General features: G+C 42.2%; 2 protein-coding genes across 15 annotated transcripts in view; both read left to right on the forward strand.

Annotated features, from left to right (window-relative positions):
* Nucleotides 1-433, forward strand: part of myom1b (myomesin 1b) — a 34,742-nt gene extending 34,309 nt beyond the window's left edge. For all 12 annotated transcript variants that reach the window (XM_070553112.1, XM_054751459.2, XM_070553113.1 and 9 more), the window contains one exon: nt 49-433. In XM_070553112.1, coding sequence (XP_070409213.1) covers nt 49-269 — 221 coding nt within the window. In that variant the 3' untranslated portion in view covers nt 270-433. The remainder of the gene's footprint in view (nt 1-48) is intronic.
* A 2,863-nt stretch (nt 434-3,296) lies between these two features.
* LOC107382518 (phosphatidate phosphatase LPIN2) lies at nt 3,297-19,185 on the forward strand. 3 transcript variants are annotated; one of them, XM_070553125.1, is made up of 20 exons: nt 3,297-3,358; nt 8,219-8,419; nt 9,219-9,314; nt 9,401-9,687; nt 9,759-9,863; nt 9,981-10,104; nt 12,525-12,996; nt 13,299-13,398; nt 13,483-13,658; nt 15,486-15,579; nt 15,649-15,718; nt 15,796-15,879; nt 16,113-16,192; nt 16,537-16,687; nt 17,227-17,375; nt 17,463-17,549; nt 17,633-17,785; nt 18,013-18,127; nt 18,204-18,307; nt 18,395-19,185. In XM_070553125.1, the coding sequence occupies exons 2-20, from the start codon at nt 8,228-8,230 to the stop codon at nt 18,537-18,539; spliced, it is 2,784 nt and encodes a 927-aa protein (XP_070409226.1). In that variant the 5' UTR covers nt 3,297-3,358; nt 8,219-8,227; the 3' UTR covers nt 18,540-19,185. The 3 variants fall into 3 exon arrangements, with proteins under 3 accessions (XP_070409226.1, XP_070409227.1, XP_070409225.1); XM_070553126.1 differs by having other exon boundaries at nt 3,301-3,350; XM_070553124.1 differs by having other exon boundaries at nt 3,313-3,389.
* The last annotated feature ends 27 nt before the right edge of the window (nt 19,186-19,212 follow it).

Genomic DNA, 19,212 nt, shown 5'->3' on the forward strand with positions numbered 1-19,212 from the left:
ACAACACCTGAAACATTACAGAATAATGTCATTTGGGTTCTTTTGCAGAATCTGTTGCCACACCTCCTGTTGAAAAGGTGGAAAACAAACAAGGCTGCAACAGCAGGGAGCTGAAAGAGGACAAGGCTGCAGACGGTGCTACAACAGAGCTAAAAGCTTCAGACTCTGAACAAACAGAGGATAAAATAGAAGATGTGGATGAGTCAACGCCGGCTGCATCCTGTGATCAGCTTGCTGAGTCTGCAGAAGAGCGTGATGCCACTGAATAAGATCACAAATCACAGTTGATCCTATGTTGGCTTATTTAAAGAAAGGATTTCTGTACAAGTTTCCCACTTTTTAATTGATTTTTGAAAGACTACTGTTAACCACACATTATGAATTGGATTTGTGCTTTAAAACATTTATGTTTGAGTTAAAAATTATATTGGCACATTTGTTGTTTCATCTCTTCATTATTTGCATTAATATCTTTGAAAGTGACAGAAGGACAGAAGAAAATAGTAAAGAAAAGTGAAACTGAGCAGAATTTGTTTTAGTCAAACATTTGGAGATGTGTTTTAGAATTATTTATTTTTGTCCATCCATTCTCTTCCGATTATCTGGAGTCGGGTCGCAGGGGCAGTAGCCTGAGCAGAGAGGCCCAGACTTCCCTCTCCCCAGCCACTTGGATCAGCTCCTCCGGAAGAATCCTAAGGCCATTCCCTGGCCAGCCGTGAGTCTCACGTGTCCTGGGTCTTCCATTCGGTCATCTCCCGGTTGGACGTGCCCAGAAAACCTCATCATTGAGGCGTCCAGAAGGCATCCTAATCAGATGCCCGAACCACCTCAACTGGCTCCTCTAGATGTGGAGGAGCAGCGGGTCTACTCCGAGCCCCTCCGGGATGACCGAGCTTCTCACCCTATCTCCAAGGGAGAGCCCAGACACCCTGGAGAGAAAACTCCTTTTGGCCACTTGTTTCTGCAATCTCATTGTTTCAGTCACAGCCCAAAGCGGACCACCACCCAAGTCTGCCAATCCAGTGGAACTGCCTCGGATGTCCACGTGATATTGCAGAGCTGTGTCAGCCAGCACAACCCTACAACATCCAGAGCCTTAAGGAACTCTGGGCGGATCTCATCCACCCACAGAGCATTGCCACCAAGGAGCTTTTTGACCACCTCAGTGACCTGGAAGATGTGCCGGTGGGATTGAGAAGGTCTTAAAAGTACCCTGCCCACTGTCTTTCTAATGTCTTCCTAAAATGTTCTCTCTTTAGATCTTATAATTTCTTCTCATTTCCAACATTTGAATCCCAGCTTCAGTTGTTGGACAAAATAATCCATTTATAAGAAATTAGAAGATTAAATTTAATTTTATAATCAAGTTTAAAAATTGCTCTGATTGGATTTAGAAAACATCAAAGGGTTTAAATCAGTCCAGCTGTGTTGTTCCAGTTTGTCCTTTTTAATGTTGCAAAAGCCTTCTCCCCTTTTCTACTTTCCACAATATCTGAAATCAGTAGATGGGTCAGAAACTTGACAGTAGAAGTAGCTCAGGAGGTAGAGGTCACAGGTTGTCCAGTAATCAGAAGGTTGAAGGTTTGATCCTGGCTCCAACCAGAGAATTCTGCTGTTGTGTCCTTGGGCAAGACACTTAACCCACCTTGCCTGCTGGTGGTGGTTGGAGGGACTCTTGGCGCCAGTGCTGCTTGGCAGCCTCACCTCTGTCAGTGCGCCCCAGGGCAGCTGTGGCCACATCGTAGCTCAGCTGTGAATGTGTGTGTGAATGGGCAAATGACTGATTGTGTTGTGAAGTGCCTTGGGAGGTTGTAAAGTAAAGCCCGAAGAACCCATATATATATATATATATATATATATATGATATCATTAGTCTGCATCAGTTTCTCGGGGTCTTGTTCTCGAGTGAGGGAAAACTGGAGCGTGAAATCGATAGGCGGATTGGTGCTGCATCTGCAGTGATGTGGGAGTTGTACCGGTCTGCCGTGGTGAAGAGAGAGCTGAGTCAGAAGGCGAAGCTCTCGATTTACCGGTCGATCTACGTTCCTACCCTCACCTATGGTCATGAGCTTTGGGTAGTGACCGAAAGAACGAGATCGCAGATACAAGTGGCCGAAATGAGTTTTCTCCGAAGAGTGGCTGGGCTCTCCCTTAGAGATAGGGTGAGAAGCTCGGTCATTCGAGAGGGGGCTCGGAGTAGATTTGCTGCTCCTCCACATCGAGAGGAGCCAGTTGAGGTGGCTCGGGCATCTGGTCAGAATGCCTCCTGGATGCCTCCCTGGTGTTTCCGGGCATGTCCAACTGGGAGGAAACTTAGACCCAGGACATGGTGGAGGGACTATATCTCTCACCTGGCCAGGGAACGCCTTGGGATTCCCCCGGAGGAGCTGACCCAAGTGGCTGGGGAGAGGGAAGTCTGGGCCTTTCGCCTTTAGCTACTGCCCCCGCAACCCAACTCCGGATAAGCGGATGAAAATGGATGGATGGATGATATCATTACCTGATTTGAGATATGTTTGTCAAACTCTTAATGAAGTTGAAACTTCAGTCTGGCTGGTTCTACAGTCTCATCTACAATAAGTAGACTAATACGAAAATATTTATACTCACCCTTTACCGAAATTGAAACCCAAATATTACACAGATCCATTACTCACTGATATATTAGATATCACTCCTTACTCACTGAGTGAAACATTTGAAGACTTTATTTATTTTAATTTTAATAGTTATAGCTTTCAGATTATGAAAACCCTAAATTCAGTGTCAGATGTTGACTTGCAACTAATATGCAGAAATGTACTAATATTATTACAAAGCATTCTTATTATATAATAATAATAGTTATTATTATGTTTATATGTATTTGGTTAAGAAAAAATCTTCAAAATTATAAATTTTTCAGAATATGGTTTGTTTCTTGTGTTTATGAAGATCTAACTTCAAACTGCAAACAATCAAAATATTTTTGCTATAGAACATAGAAAAACGTGTCTAATTTCATCTGAGATCTAAAAATTATCCTGTATTTTAGTTGGTCTATTTAAAAATTATTATGCAATAAGAGATTTCTCATTTTATGAGTTTTCAGTTTAAAACACCTAAAAAATATTGATAAACTTTGATAATTTATTTGAGGAGGATAGGTTTAGAGCAGAATAACGCCGAAAGTCTTAGTAAAAGTGTAAAAAACAATGTCACATGAGTCCTAAACAACACTGTACAAACTGCGTCAGCTGAACTTGTATTCTGATTGGATGAGCGGGGTCACGTGATGCGGTCAGCTTTCTGAAGCAGCGGTTCGGCACGCGCGGCACGCGCAGCAGACCGACGCACTCAGGAACAGAGAGGTGAGCCGGTGAGTGTTGGTAGTTCCTCTGGTCCAGCAGGTAGGTAGATTTAACCTCTTCGTGTCCACGTTACGCTCTCAAAAATCCCATAAAATTAAGCTAAATACCTGTTTGGTTGCATTTAGTCATTTTATGCGCTTCCGTAGTTCCTAAACTCTGAGTCACTTTTAACGTAAGTTCTGTCAGGTAGCCTACCTTTGAAGTTTGTAAGTATTCAACTATAACGTAGTTGCAACTTATCAATAAATCAGTCTATTTACCAGCTAAACACTCTTTAATTAATTTCTAAAGCTCTGGTATAATTAAATTTATTGCATAAAACTGGGATATTTGGCAATATATTTTACATAAATGTTCACATGTGCCACTCATCTTGTGCTTCTACAATTTAGATGATATTAGGTTCCATATTTGGACTTGTCCTCATGATGAATGGATGTAGATGTCACATGACCTATACACTGAACGCACTAGATACCCCTCAGATTGGTAGAAACGTCATCAGCTCCCAAAAGTAAACTAACTGATCAGATAAATTTAGATTTAGATAGTTTACATACAAGTTCATTTGAAAAGGGAACTGTAATTCAATGTACTGAATTGTTAGTTAAAAAGAATTAAATGAGTCTAATAAAAATATATTATGTAATTTATCCTAATTTAGTTTATAAATGAAGACATAAACAATATTGAAATTGCAACACCAAATAGTGAGGGCGAGGAAACATGCAGAGAAAGGGAAAGCTGGATTTGTTCTAATCTTATAAACAGGATTAGCTCTTCTTAAGGGTTAGTAGTGTCACCCCAGAGGGAGAGAGAGACGTGTGGATGAGAGGTGTTTTTGTTTGATAAAGACCTTTTTGTGTTGTAACCTAAGTATGGCACAGAAAACGAACTTTATAATTAGGATTTATTATCAGACTAATGAAGTTATATTTGTATTGAATGTGTAAGGAACATGGTTGGATAAGTTAAAACAATTAGTTTGTACAATGCATGGCAGGTCTGTAACTTGAAGGCTTCATTAGAAATGGCACGATGTGTACAATGAAAGAAAACCTAAGTTTGTATACATGGAGTTTTTTGGAGCAACACTCATTACATTCAGTTTCAAAACCACTAATATTTCTCTCTATGACAAAATATTCACAACACCATCACTCAGCTTCATCACACTGTTTAATTTCCTTAGTGGCTAAATTATGGTTGGTGTACCACAGGGATCTGTCTTTGGTCCTCTTATAATTCCTTTTTAAGCTAGTAGCTCATTGAGCAGTGGATGTTGGTGACTAGTAACACATAATTGAAAGAAAATATGCAAAGATTCACTTTAAATGAAATATGTGCAATATTTTGGCACAAAATCCACGACCCGACCCCGGATTAGCGGCCGAAAATGGATGGGTGGATGAACTTTAGGCACAAAATGTTATGTGGTAGATAGAAAGAATGACATATATGGCAGATAACATAATTGAAAATAGTAAAGGTTGTGCGTACCACACAAATTTTCTTGACACCATTCAGTTTCAAACTGTCCCGATCTGCTCACATTCTGGTTGTCAACCACTCCCGAAGTTGTCTCACTTTGCAAGTATCACTTTCTGACTCATAAAAACTAAACTAAAAATAATTTCAATAAAAATAATTTTGTATGGGTACTCGTAACTGATATGAGGAAATCAAGAAACTTTGCAAATGCTCCAGAAGTTTTAGAAGCTCCCTGGTGAAGTCCACAGCCCAGTGATCTACTGGATTTACATGCTTCTGCTTGGACATGGTGTACTTTATCTTTTCTATGCAGATGACTCTTTGCTGTCAATGCTGATCTTGTTTTGTGTCATTATGGATGGGCTTCAAGCTTCTTGGGTTTACTGATGATCAGTAGGAGCTCCATAGTGATGAGCTCAAGGAGAATCAGAAAAGGGTAGAACGCCTTCTCCAGGTCAGGGATGACATTCTGCCTGAAGTGGAGGAATTTTAGTATCTCGGGGTACTGCTCACGAGTGAGGGAAAGATGGAGCGCAAGATCAATAGGCAGATTGATGCTGCGTCTGCAGTGATGCGGGCGTTGTACCGGTCTGTTGTGATGAAGAGAGAGCTGAGCCGGAAGGAGCTAATGCTTAATAATCACAAAATCAGATGTTTCTTGCTGACCTAAATCATGTGCTAGCCAGATCTCTCAGTTCTGAAGTGTTCTATGTTTTACCAAAGGAACCAACACTAATTTCCTCTATCACATTGGAACTTTACCATTCAGCAACATTCTTGGCCTTTGGATGAGCTGCTGTGATGTGTTTTTGCTGAATCCATTCTGACGTTAAACAGCTTTAGCACCAACACATGAGTCATTCTAGTGGCTAAACTATTTCTCAAACAAACAGATTAAAGTGTGCCTGCAAGCTGTTTCACAAGACTTTAATAGATTTCTAGAGTACAGGATGGTGATGACCAGGGACTGGTGCTGGGGGTAGGTTATGTAAGCACTTTAGAGTTCAGGCTGCTGGTAATTTTCCCTCAAAGAGCACCCAGAAGGGTCTCAGAAGCTGTAGCACTGAGCTCAAGGAGGCTGCCTGAGAAGGAGGACATGTTGGGAAGGTCTGACTTTACCTTGACTAACATGAAGCTCTCAGGGAGGACACCTGTGCAGCAGCAGGGTCAGCACCTGAAATCCCCCTGGACTCTGGTGAGTCGGAGTCCTGCTCAGAAACTTCTGTTTACGTCTGGATATCTTGTTATTGTAGAAAACAAAAGGTTAGAGTGGACTGAGATTTTGGTTGGAAGTATTAATAATGGTGAGGTGGTAGAGGTATTTTAAGTACTTAGTTTAATTTCTGCAACATTATCCAGAAACATCGTAACTGACCAATAAACCACATCCTAAACCTCCTCTACCTCCTGATTTAACAACTCGCCCAACCTGAGTTTATTCTCATTAATCTTCAGTAATCGTCTCCCTAAAGGAAAACCCTGTAAAGGTTAAAAAAAACTGGTCCAGATGACAGATCCTTCAGGTTGCCCGTAATAATACGATATCAGCGAGAGAGAAAACAAGTACTGATTGTCCCACTAGCAGCTCTTGTTGTTATCCTGGTATCAGCTCAGCTGCTGCACTTTTAAACACACACTGTTGTTTTCTGATAGGAGCTGTGGAGAAACAGTATCTTCAGCCTAAGAGAAACATCATTCCTGTTCTGTGATTTTATTCCTCACTATGTCCGCTATTAATTATTATTAGGAGCACATTTTTATTGTTTTGAACAGCTCAGTTAAATGCCACACCAATGAGAAGCAACAACAGATAATAGAGTTAATCCTGCAAACAGTTAAAGTCTCCTGGACATGCAGATCGTGTCTATAATGAGTCTGTCGGTCCAGACCACCCCTGTAGGATGTCCCAACTATGTCTTCGCACGGTGGGTAGTGTCTCTGCACCAATGCAGATGGAGAAGTATAAACTAGACTTTACTCATTAATATTTATATATTCAGACATCTTGACTCTGATTGGTTAACAGCAATGCAACTCTTCCAGTACCTCCATTTGCTCTTCGTTCTTAACTCATTCACTGCCAGCCGCCGTTTCCTGCTCACTAACGCCCTTCGCTGCCAGCGTTTCTCATCGTTTTTACTGTTTTTTTTAAGAGACACAGAACGTTGCGCGCTAGCATGAAAAACAAAGAGGAGACTCACCTCTTACATCAGGAAGAGTCTGCGTGTTTCGAGCGTTATCCGTTCTTTCATAATCCGTTGTTGAATTGTGATCGGCAGACGTTTTTCCGGTTCACGCCTCACTTTTTTTACAGGAACGGCCCAAAACAATCTCCAAACACATGGATGTGTTGCTTCCTGATCATGTGATCTGTGACGTATGCGGATGAAGATCGGCTTCAGGGCTGAGATGTTTGTTCTCTCAGCGCGGGGGCTCGTTCCGATGCTCAAACAGTAAAAAAAAATGCCAATGACGACTTTAGTCGTCATTGGCAGTGAACGGTTGGATCTAAAATGACGACTTTAGTCGTCAATGGCAGTGAACGGTTGGATCTAAAATGACGACTTTAGTCGTCAATGGCAGTGAATGAGTTAAGTAAAAAAATTGCAACATTGATGTTTTATTTCCACGAATAACACAGGCCTGAAGGAGTTCTGCCATGTTGTGGGGTTGCTAAAGCTAGAGTAGAGGAGGTAAACTTTTAGTTGTTCAGATAAGAACATGAATGTTGGTGAAAAGCTGCTGTTTGACTCCTGAAAGGTTATTTGCTGCATTTACACCAGCGTGTTGATTCCTCATGTTACATGGAAGTTAGTCACAGTTCTGTTTACTGTCTCTTTATAGTCTGGGCCGTGTTTCTATGTAAAATAAAAGGAAGCCTCAGCAGTTACAGAAAACCATGATGGGGTTTAAAGTATGTTATGTCATAAAGGTTTTTCCAGGAATTGGTGCCATATTGTTTTGTTTCTGTGATATTTGTTCTTAATAATCAACATGTCATGAGAAGATCTCAGTCATTTGTGAGGACAAGGGGACTTAAAATGTCTTTGGTCCCAGTTTGGACCAGTGAGGTTCTGGGTTTTCATCACCAAGAAACATTTAGCAGAAACCAGCTGGTTAACTAAATGCAGGAACATAGGTTGATAATTGACCCATATTTAGTCATTTTTGGGCCTTGTGGACACCAAATGACCACTATCTTCTCTCCTCAACGCCTTGATCACATCCCAATCAGCTGTGGGCTCTTTCAAAGAAAACGGGTCAGATCCGGTGTGTTTAGGGACCAGCTCATGTTTCATTTGCAGTGGCGGCCGCCTCGGTATCGGGACAGCGACCTATAAAGACAAAAATCATGATGAGTTTGCCTCTGCTGACAGGTGGACACCATGAACTACGTGGGTCAGCTGGCGGGCCAGGTTCTGGTGACGGTGAAGGAGCTGTATAAAGGGATCAACCAGGCCACTCTGTCAGGATGCATCGACGTGATCGTGATCCGGCAGCCCGATGGGACCTTCCAGTGCTCTCCTTTCCACGTCCGGTTTGGAAAACTGGGTGTGCTGCGTTCCAGGGAGAAAGTAGTGAGTGCTAAACATTAACTCTACATGTCATTAGAATGTTTTAACAAAATGATATTGATGCCATTTCATTTTAGAATAACATATTTTATGCATGTATGCAATATTAAAGAAAAACACAGCAGTGATTGATTTTTTCTGCAGCCTAAAGCAGCATGAACTGAGTTTAGTTCACTTTTCTTGCAGAATAAACAACTGTGCATCATGTGAATTAATATTAAAAATAAATTTGTTTTCTTTCTGATCTCTGTGCCTCTCGCTCCATCTCAAGCACGGCTCGTTCTGCTGCTCACATGAATAAATCTATTTATCCTCTATATTTAAAGACTCCCTTCAGCAGCAGCACTAAAACTCCTACTCTGTGCAGATTCATCCTTCATATCACACGTCTCTGCTGTTGAGCCCCAAGCGTGTCAGAGCAGGAAGTGGTTTGTTTTTAAAGCCATGTTCTGGTTGACAGAAGCCTGATTCTTACAGCTTGTTGAATGTCAGCATCTTGCAGTTTGATCAGATTTCAGATGTCTTAGGAAACAATCGTTAGTGCATGCCTTTTTTAAGGCATCTCTTTAACAACCTAAACCATCCTTGCAGTCACATTTACATAAAGTATTTTTGTTTGATTCATGAATAGAATGTCACAGCGAGCCGTTTTCTGGGTCTCAGCTCTGTAGCTTTTCGTAAATCTGGGTCACTATTCTTCTGTTGTTCACTTTGTGGTTTTTCTGGTAAGCCTCATTATTGTTTATTACAACCAGAGGAAGTTTGCAGTAAAGCACCAAGTTGTGAAACTTTATATGTGCAGATTGACATTGAGGTTAATGGAGAGCCAGTGGAGCTGCACATGAAACTCGGAGACAACGGAGAGGCTTTTTTTGTGCAGGAAACCGGACCGAACACTGTGAGAAATTAAAGAATTTATTATTTTTCAGAGAACTGTAACCCCATTTACCTGAATTTTTTAGTAATGTTGTCTCCCTCAAACAGGAGATTATTCCCGCCCACCTGGTGACATCACCAATCCCTTCTGAGGAAGTTCTGATCAGGAGCAGAGAGGCCAGATGTGGCGGATCGACAGAGACCTGTCAGCCCCTCGACCCTGACCTGGAGTCTGCCAACACCCAGCTTTGCTCCACCTCGGCTGGCAGGAAGAAGAGGAGACGCAGGAGGAAGCATAGAGCTGAGCCACGCAGGGAGGAGCAGCCGTGTGCAGGAGGAGAACTGGAGCTGTGTGATTCTAGCTCTGATGAGGAGCAGCGTGCAAACAACGGACAGTGAGCAGAAACTGAGCTGTGGTCAGCTGCTTGTTAAGATTGTTGTTCATTTACTTGTTTCCTGTCATCAGAGCATCATCATCTATGATGAAGGATCAGAGGAAGCATTCCCCCCTCACCACCCTCGAATGGAACAGCTACCCCTTTTCTGATGGGGACTGGTCACCCTGCACCATGTAGGACATCCCCCCCCCCCCCCCCCCCCCAGTTTATTCCATCATTCCCAGTAAGACTTCCTCTTTGTTATTAGACCTGACTGGGTGAACACTTTTGTTGTTTCTGGGCTACTTTAGGAACACAACCGAGCCCTCGTCTCCTAAAAGTGACTCCGAGCTGATGGTGAAGCCGACAGAGAGCATGTTCAGGGCAGAGCCTCACATGCAGTGGAGCTGGGGGGAGTTTCCGGAATCCACAAGGGTAGGTACAGCTCCAAAACTCAGAGTGCCTATGATTTTTAAATTTTGCCTGAGAAGAGCCAGACTTTTCCTTTGATTTAGTTCAAGAGTTTCTCAGGTCTTTAATGTTTTTCTTTGAACGTTGCTGTTTCCCAACATTTCTTGTTCTTGACTTTAAATTTATGATATTTGCTAAAAATAAATAAATAAATAAAAAGTGGTGGACAAAGGAAAACATTTCCAGCTTTAAGTTTAGACTCACACGTCAAAACCATCTCCCGCTCTTGTTTCTTTCAACTGAGAAACATTTCAAAAGTCTGTAAACTGGTTTCTACTGCAGATCTGGAAAAAATCATCCAAGCCTTTGTGTCATCACGCTTAGACTACTGTAACGCTCTTTTTACTGGTCTCAGCAAAACCTCCCTCTCACGCCTTCAAGCCATCCAAAATGCAGCAGCCAGACTCCTAACCAAATCCAGCAGACAAGCTCACATCACTCCAGTTTCACAGTCCCTCCACTGGCTCCCGGTAGAATATAGAATACAGTTTAAAGTTTTAGTCCTGACCTATAGAGCTCTTAACAACCAGGCTCCAAGCTACCTGTCTGAGCTTTTATCCCCACACACCACCTCTCGGAACCTTAGATCCACATCTGAAAACCTCCTGGCTGTTCCTCGAACCAGACTGAAAACCAAAGGGGACAGGGCCTTTCAGACTATTGCCCCCAGACTTTGGAACAGTCTACCTTCAAATCTCCGTCTCTCTAACACTGTAGAGGTCTTTAAAAATCATCTAAAAACTCACCTTTTCATCCAGGCATTCCCTCCCTAAATGTTTCAAAAAGATGGCTTTGTTCGGGTTCACACCTTCACTTTGTTTATACTCATGATTTTATTTTCTACGTTTATCACTGCTATTGTTTTTCTGATGTTTTTATTGGTTAGAGGTATTTGCCCTGATCTTTATCATGTTGTACAGCGCTTTGTGATTTATATCTGTGAAAGGCGCTATATAAATAAACTTTTACTTACTTACTTACTTAAAATGGCCTGTATTTGGTATATATGTATTTTCATATTTTCAAATATTTTCTTGAGCCAGTATGTGCTAAAATTACCCTTTACAGCGGGGTTATTTAATTACAGGCCTCGAGGGCCGGTATCCAGCACGTTTTAGTGGTTTCTCTGGTCCAACATACTAGATTCAGTGGTTAAATCCCCTGTGCAGCAGCTCATCAGGCTCTGCAGAAGCCTGTTAATCACCTACTAATTGAAATCAGATGTGTTGAAGCAGGTTAAAACCAAAATGTGCTGGATATAAATCGCTCAGACCCCCACAACCCCTTGTGGCCAGAGTATCGCACTTGCAACTTCAGAGTGGCTTCAGGCACCTGTGGACCTGTGCTAAAATTACCCTTTACAGGGTTAATGAAAGGCCACCCAGCCCCAATCACCCATGTGGCCAGAATATTCCACTTGCAACTTCAGACTGGTTGCCGGCCTGTTGGGACTTAGAAAAAAATTGAGCTGACATGCCTGGCACGGCAGTCTACTTCCAGCACAATTCCTCCATGTTTTAGATCATGAACACAGCTGATTTGTTTAAGTTAGTGATTAATCACCCCTGTAGACACTAAGGAAGCCTGGGGAGACATTTCAGCTGTTAGATTAAGGTGTTAAAAAGATGAACACACAGGGAGGAGATGGGTTTCACTTTTAATTCCACTAAACGGACACTAGGGGGTGCTAAAAGCTAGCCGAAACTCCCAACTGTGTCTTTAAACATGGTAGATTTATCTTCCTGTGTCACGTTTCCAGCAAAAATCTCTAGTTTCATCTAGTTTAAGAATCCTAAAGTAACTTAAAATGATTAAATTTGTCCCTCCCTGGCCTCTACAGTGAAATGAATAATTTACGCGAGCCTAGAGCGTTGACCAATGGATTTATGTATCCTAGAGAGAGAGGAAGTTGTCATTTAATGAGAATTTGCCCAGTTCCTAGAATGCACCACGAGGATGCGCAGATGTGCCTCCATCAGCTTTGCACACCAACCTAGCTTGTAATGTTGTAGCATAGCAAGGGTGTGCTAGCATTGCGAGTGCAGGTTTCCTGCTGGTTTTTGATTTCTCCCTGCTTGAACGACACAGATTTAATTTAAACTGTTAAGCAGCTCTTGCAGAACCCGCCAAATTCTGAGGTGGTATTTTTTCAATAGGTTTTGCTAATTAATTTGGACCCTAATGTGTTTTTGAACCAACACTTGCCTGCAAACGCCCCAGAAAAATATTTGATGGAAATTAGTCAAATTTTTACAAAGTCCAAAGAAACATTTTCAAAAATCTCCAGATTCAGAAAAACCTTTGATTAAGTCCAATTAGAATAGTGAAGATGAAAGAAATGAGGTATAGAATGACACGTTTAAACCTTTCCTGTCTGCCTCCAGGTGAGCAAAAAGGACAAATCTGAGCCAAAGACGCTGACCATCACTCCCTCTGAAAACACACATTTCAGAGTCATTCCCAGCTCTGAGGCCTCGGACGAGTCCAGATCAATGCCGAGTATGAAAGACTCTGTATGCAGTTTGGTAAAACCAGAACCACGAACCATCAAACCTCATCAGTGCAGCTGCAGCCCGCAGCCCCCTGAAGCTGCCTCACATGATACAAACATTTCCAAACCAAAGTCAGTACTTTCAAACAAAAAGTCGAGCAGCTCTTCCTCAGAGACGAGTCCCAGCAGCTCTGACTTCGATGCAAAAGCTGTACAGAAACCAAGATGGACATCTTCCCCTCCCAACCGCATAGACAGCAGCTCTGCTGCCTGTGTGGGAAACAAGGAGCCTGGAGACCCCCCAGCTGTTGGTCCAGATGTGAAGGCCTCCTTTAAGACCACAGACTTGCCCATCAAGAGGAAGGGTAACACCATTTTCTGTTTCTTACACCGCTGATGTATTTATTTAATCCAACAAAGCAAATGTGAGCAATAAGATAATGTACTTGAAAAAATACTAAATGAGAGAAAAAGTTTACAGTTAAAAGCAGTAAAGAAAATATTTTTGGGTTGACTTTCTCTGCGAGTCTGAATGTTGTCAGGAAGGATGTGGTTTCTGTTTGGGCCCGAGTTTGTGTCTGGGGCTCCTCTGCTTTCACACACATCACTGGAAAAAGGAACAAGGAAGTGAAAGTTGACATTCTTCTTTTCTGTCCATGTCTTAAAGTTGTGAGGAAGAGGAGCCAACATCAGGGGCCTGAAGATATTTATTTAGAAGACCTGATCGCTCTGGAACCTGATGTTGCTGCTCGATACTTCCCCAAGAGGTACCCGTCCCCTAGAGTCTAAATCTACCAGCAGCTGGTTGTGCTCATGTGTGACTGAGATACCTGAAACTGTCCATGTTCCAGTGAGTCCGAGCACGTTCCTAAGCACTGGGTGGAGACGGGCCGCTCCGGATCCCAGTCGGTGGGCAGCGCCGCGGCAGACAGTGGGACAGAGTGTCTGTCCGACTCACCCGGCGACCTGCCAGACGTCACACTGTCACTGTGTGGAGGCGTGGGCGAGAACTCTGAGATCTCTAAAGGTGATTTAATTAAAATGATCTGACCATTTAGATCTCTTAAGAGTGGGATTCAGTTGGAAGTTTATGTTCATGTCACAGTTTCAAGCTCTGTGAATGACCTGCTTGGAGAAATGGTTTTATTCTGAGCTGATTGATGTGCTAATGGCTAGTCTGAGCAGGACCAAGAACAAAGTGGATCGCTGTCCGTCTTAAAGAGCATCTTGCAGGTTAGAGACTCCCATGAACCAATGTTTCGAGAAACATACTAGAAACTCGTTTTTAAACTTTTTTTTACACAAACATAAATTATTTAGGCTTTTAGAGTCATTTTTGTGAAGTCAGCTGAGGGATTCCTGTTAGCTTAATCCAGTGAAAAATATAGATTATAATGCCGGCGCTGACACAGAGGAAACTTTAAATGTTTACAATTATACTTATGATGGACCAAAACCATAAAGTTATGATTTTGCTGCACGCCCCAGAGGGCAGAGACAAACCAGAGGGAGAAACGATCGGCCGGCCAAAGCAGAGAGATTAAGGAGGAGCAGCAGCGGGGGAGCAGCGGGTGTCTGGTGAGTTAACCACGTTAGCTTAAACTCGTGTGCTAACATCACAATATAGTACAGATTACTATCGTGTACCAGACAATTAAAATAGTATCGGTCAGTTAATATAATATTAATACTAATGAGCATCTGTCAGCGGTCTCATACCCGCTAATATCCGTTGACGTAACGTAGTTTAGCTTAGAGAGAGGGAGAGAGACGCCTGTGATCCGGTTCTGGAGCTCATGTGGGCTTCTGTGAGCTGGATTTGACCCAAACACGAGCGAGACCGTCGAGCTGGTATTTTTTAAAGCCCCGCATCCTCTCTCGGTGTGGCGGTTCTGATCCGGTTCCGACCCAGAAACCAGCTGGCCCGTTGAGCTGCACGTCTCTTCTGGTGGTCGATTCTGACCTGGTTCTGACGGTGATCTGAGCTCCAGAAATCCACATTTAATTTTTTAAACCCCGCCTCAGGTCTCCGGAGTCCAGCACGGACCTCCCTGACCTGGTACCGACCAATGCGGGCTACAGAAGTCCGTCTTTTCAGCTGCACAAAACGCCCTCAGGCACGGAGATAGAGGCGTTGTTTCTCTTGTCTGGAAACCCGTGGACTCGATGTCCAGACACGCTGGAGTTGGTACAGCCTTCACACACTATAGTTTATCAACATGAACACAATCCAAAACTAGTAAACACACACTGACTGGATAACATGACCTCTCTACCCTAAAACTAGCCACTCTCCACACGGAGCTGAGGCAGCGAGCTTCTAACTCCCCTTGGTTACGTCAGAGGTTCACATTTAGAAACAAGCTTTGCTGAGAAAAGCCACGTTCTACTAGAAAAACTCTGCTGTTATGTATTTTAAAACCAAATATCCACAATAAGCTTTTTAAATAGCATTTTTTGGACAGCATTTTAAATGAATTAGAAAAAAATTACCTGCAATTTGCTCTTTAAAACAACGTCAGTGTCGTAGCTGTTCAGGTAAATCTTAATTTAGCTTTAAAATGTTATCCTGGCTAAAAAGAAGTAGAAGATTTTTCTGCAGGAAGTGCCCCTGGTTGCACAGGAAGTGCTACGTTAACATTCACCATACGATTGAAGTCGTTTTAAGAATGCAGCCATCCTCTTTGGCATTACCTGCCTAACTGTTAGCTCATCAATCTGGTCAGAGTTCAACCCTGTTTCTCCAAATTGAGGCTGTTCGAAGAGCTGTCCAAAACAGGTAAGATACTTATTGTTCCACGATCAGAACTATCCCTCTAAGCGTCAGATCCAAGATGGTTTTTTTCCCCTCCAGAAAAATTCATGGAGCACATCATCACCTACAATGAATTTGCAGAGAATCCAGCCGTCATCGACAATCCCAACTTGGTGGTCAGAATCGCAAACCGGTGAGTCTTTTCATTTTATTTGATCATTTCTGTAAAATCTGCTGATTAAAATTACTTTTTTTAAATCAGATATTATAACTGGACCCTGGCGGCACCGTTAATTCTTTGTATGCAAGCTTTCCAGAAGAACCTACCAAAGGTAACATCTAGTTTGACGTGTTCAGAGTGACTGGATCTGCACATAACTTACATTAAGGTGCATCATTTAAACGGCAGGATACAGAAGAGGCCTGGGTAAAGGACAAAATGCCCAAAAAGTCTGGAAGATGGTGGTTCTGGAGGAAAAGCATCACAAAACAGGTGTGAATCTTGCCTCCATCATTAAAGCGACATGGAGAACATCAAGAGTCCCATCTAGTAAAAAAAACAAACAAACAAAAAAAAAACTTTGCATTGCAAATGAGGATTGTGTTGCTAAACCGAATCAGCAGCCACGCAACCTGTTTTGCATTGTTATGAATTTTCTTGCACAAGAAGCTTTTCGTGGCTATTTCTAGATTTTGACATCATCTAAAGTTTTTTTCTCTCCTCAGTTATCGTCTGAGACAAAGCTGGAGCGACAGGGATCTCTGAGCAGAGAGAGTCCTGCCCTCCATCCGGCTGCAGAAACACAGTGAGTCGGTCCTCACAGGGCTTCAGTCGCACATCAACACCAGCTGTGTTGGGTAAACATACCCCGCAGAGGACAGACTGGCATGTTAGCCAGCAGTCCTGGGAGTCTTGAACTCATTAAGAAACAGTAAATAAACAGATGTATAATAGTTATAAGAGGCAGAAAACTTTAATTTTTAATCTTTTACTGAGTAAGGATGATGTTGACTACTAGAGCACCAAAGGTAGACAAATACACCTGCTGCCACCTGGTGTTTTGTTAGTGACACTGCATTATTTACTGTTTTTGACTCATTGTTTTCTATTTAATTCACTTCTAATCCCGTTATCGTCTCACTCCTGCAGGCAGAAAGCTGCTGAGTGGTCCAGCGATGAGGAGACCAAAGAGCTGAACCGCGCCGCCGCCGCTCTGAGCCCAACTGAGCGCGTGCAGACGGAAGGCTCCGTTTCGTGTCACTCGTACAAGAAATCCCTGCGTCTGTCATCTGAACGGATAGTAAGCTGATTACTTACAGACACTAATGGATTTTATAGAAGGGGTGTCCTTAAAAGAGCTTTTGGTGATTTTGGTCTGAATCGGCCAAAATACGACATTTTCTTCCCAAGAAATATCAAAACACAATGATCTGATTACTACCGTCTTTAACAAATTCTATTTATTGAACAAATCCCTTATTTTACACCATCTTTTGACCTACAGTTTCTGCACAGTCTATTTAAAATGATCTTAAATGGATGATAATGGTGAACTCCAGGCTATTTTGTGTGTTCTAGTATTTACACAGTAAAATGACAAAAGTGAACATTTACATTTTTGTCCTTTTGAACCTTAAAACTGGCACAAATAATAGTTGAAAATTAAGAAATGATCTTATTTCCTGTTCCTATGTTAAATATTATTTTAATGAATAAAAAAAATTCAAAGATTTTAGAGACCCGTATTTGCAATATTTTTTGTATTATGAAACATAAACTGAATCTGGATTTAATCTATATTTGATATATTTGATTAGTTACCATTTGCATGTCTTCCAGTCCAGCCTGAAGCTGAGAGACGGCCCGAATGACGTCACCTTCAGCATCACCACCCAGTACCAGGGAACGTGTCGCTGCCAGGGCACCATCTACCTGTGGAACTGGGACGACAAGGTCATCATCTCAGACATCGACGGCACCATCACAAAGTACGAGAAAATATTATATTTTTTATTCTAGATGACTCTTTCTTTTACTTTTCTACAAATGTATGTTTTCACACATTTTCTCCACAGATCTGATGTTTTCGGTCAGATTCTGCCTCAGCTTGGTAAAGACTGGACCCACCGGGGAATCGCAAAGCTCTACAACTCCGTGCACGAGTACGACCAAAAACCGGCCTCCTGGATCACATCCAACCGGATCACAGAGAAAATCCTAACCAGTAAATGTCTGAATGTTGCAGGAACGGCTACAAGTTCCTCTACTGCTCGGCCCGTGCGATCGGCATGGCGGACATGACCCGAGGTTATTTGCACTGGGTGAACGAGAGCGGGACTCTTCTGCCGCAGGGGCCCCTCATGCTGTCTCCCAGCAGCCTCTTCTCTGCCTTCCACAGGTAAGAAATCAGGAGATTATTGCAGGATTTCACTAATGAATGTTTATCCAGATGAGCAGCTGCATCTGCTGGACCCAGAGTAAAATACAGGAGATAAAACAGAGGAAAAAAGTAAATTATAGTGATTTAGCTTCAAGAGCAGCTGAAGATCAGAAGTTACAACTGTTAGAAATGTAAAAATGTATCAACAGAAGGTCAAAGGTCAATCCTGCACTCTTTTACTCAAGAGAAATCATAGAAAAGAAGCCAGAGAAGTTTAAGATCGAATGTCTGACAGACATCAAGAACTTGTTCTACCCGAACACTCATCCCTTCTACGCTGCTTTTGGGAACAGAGAGAACGTGAGTTTGTTTTTATTTTAATATCAGAGCATATTTGAATGAAAGTGAATCCATGACCTTTTTTCTCCATTTCCAGGACGTGTTTGCCTACAAACAAGTGGGTGTGTCTGTGTGTCGGATCTTCACAGTGAACCCTAAAGGAGAGCTGATCCTGGAACAGGCCAAAGGCAATAAAACATCGTGAGTAAACAACACGTCACCGAAGCGTTTTCTTTCCAGTGAATGTTTCCACTGATGCTTTGTTTTTTATGCTCATATACCTGGCAGCTACAGCAGGCTGAGCGAGCGGGTGGAGCACGTATTTCCGTTACGGAGCTCCCAGCACAACGTCACCTTCAGCTGCCCGGAGTTCAGCTCCTTCAGCTACTGGAGAGAGCCCATCGCTCAGGTCTGCTTCGAGGAGCTGCTGTGACTCCAGAGGAGTTTGTGACTTTGTTTGGACTATTCCTTTAGTGCACATTATAAAAAACCCTGAAGTGCAACATCTGTTGGTAACATCTGCATAGGAAGTTCTCTAAGCTCTTTTAGCCCCTGGAGGCGGTTACTGTGTAGAAACTGACACATACCTTTTACTCCGCTCACTTTTCACTTTAAAGCCTTATATTTGTGCCAATTCATATTTTTTCCAAAGGTGAAATGTTTGTACATACATGCTGTGATTTATGAAGGTAAAACTGCATTACTGCAACGTAGATTTAAATAACAACTGTTACTGCTGCTATTTTGTGAGTATATTTTGAGCTGCAGGATTTTAACGTTTAGCAGATTTTTACCCCAACTCTTTTAAATATTTACTCCATTCTTTCTGTGAAAGTAAAAAAAAAACTGTGAACAGAACACACCTAATGTTTTTGGGTTAAATTAAGTTTATTTTGACTCTTGAATGAAGATGTTTTGCTGCCAAGGGTCTTTTCTGTAGATAGTTGTGATCACAGTTTAAATTATGCTGTAAAATTCAGGTGAATCACTTTGATTACCCATCAAAACTGTTTTAATATCTTTTGCACAGGTGGTGTGATTCATGTCGGTAGTACTGTATTAATAAATATTTAAGCGATCTTGTGTTTAAAGATGCTTTAATTTAA

The sequence above is a fragment of the Nothobranchius furzeri genome, chromosome 7, assembly GCF_043380555.1.
Source record: "Nothobranchius furzeri strain GRZ-AD chromosome 7, NfurGRZ-RIMD1, whole genome shotgun sequence".
Lineage (NCBI taxonomy): Eukaryota > Metazoa > Chordata > Actinopteri > Cyprinodontiformes > Nothobranchiidae > Nothobranchius > Nothobranchius furzeri.

Bases quoted from the DNA above. Each gene is read 5' to 3' on its own strand.
- LOC107382518 (XM_070553125.1), top strand. From the start codon at position 8,228: ATGAACTACGTGGGTCAGCTGGCGGGCCAGGTTCTGGTGACGGTGAAG. The intron at 13,399-13,482 runs GTACCCGTCCCC...TCCATGTTCCAG, and splicing joins GCTCGATACTTCCCCAAGAG to TGAGTCCGAGCACGTTCCTA. The intron at 17,550-17,632 runs GTACGACCAAAA...TGAATGTTGCAG, and splicing joins CTCTACAACTCCGTGCACGA to GAACGGCTACAAGTTCCTCT.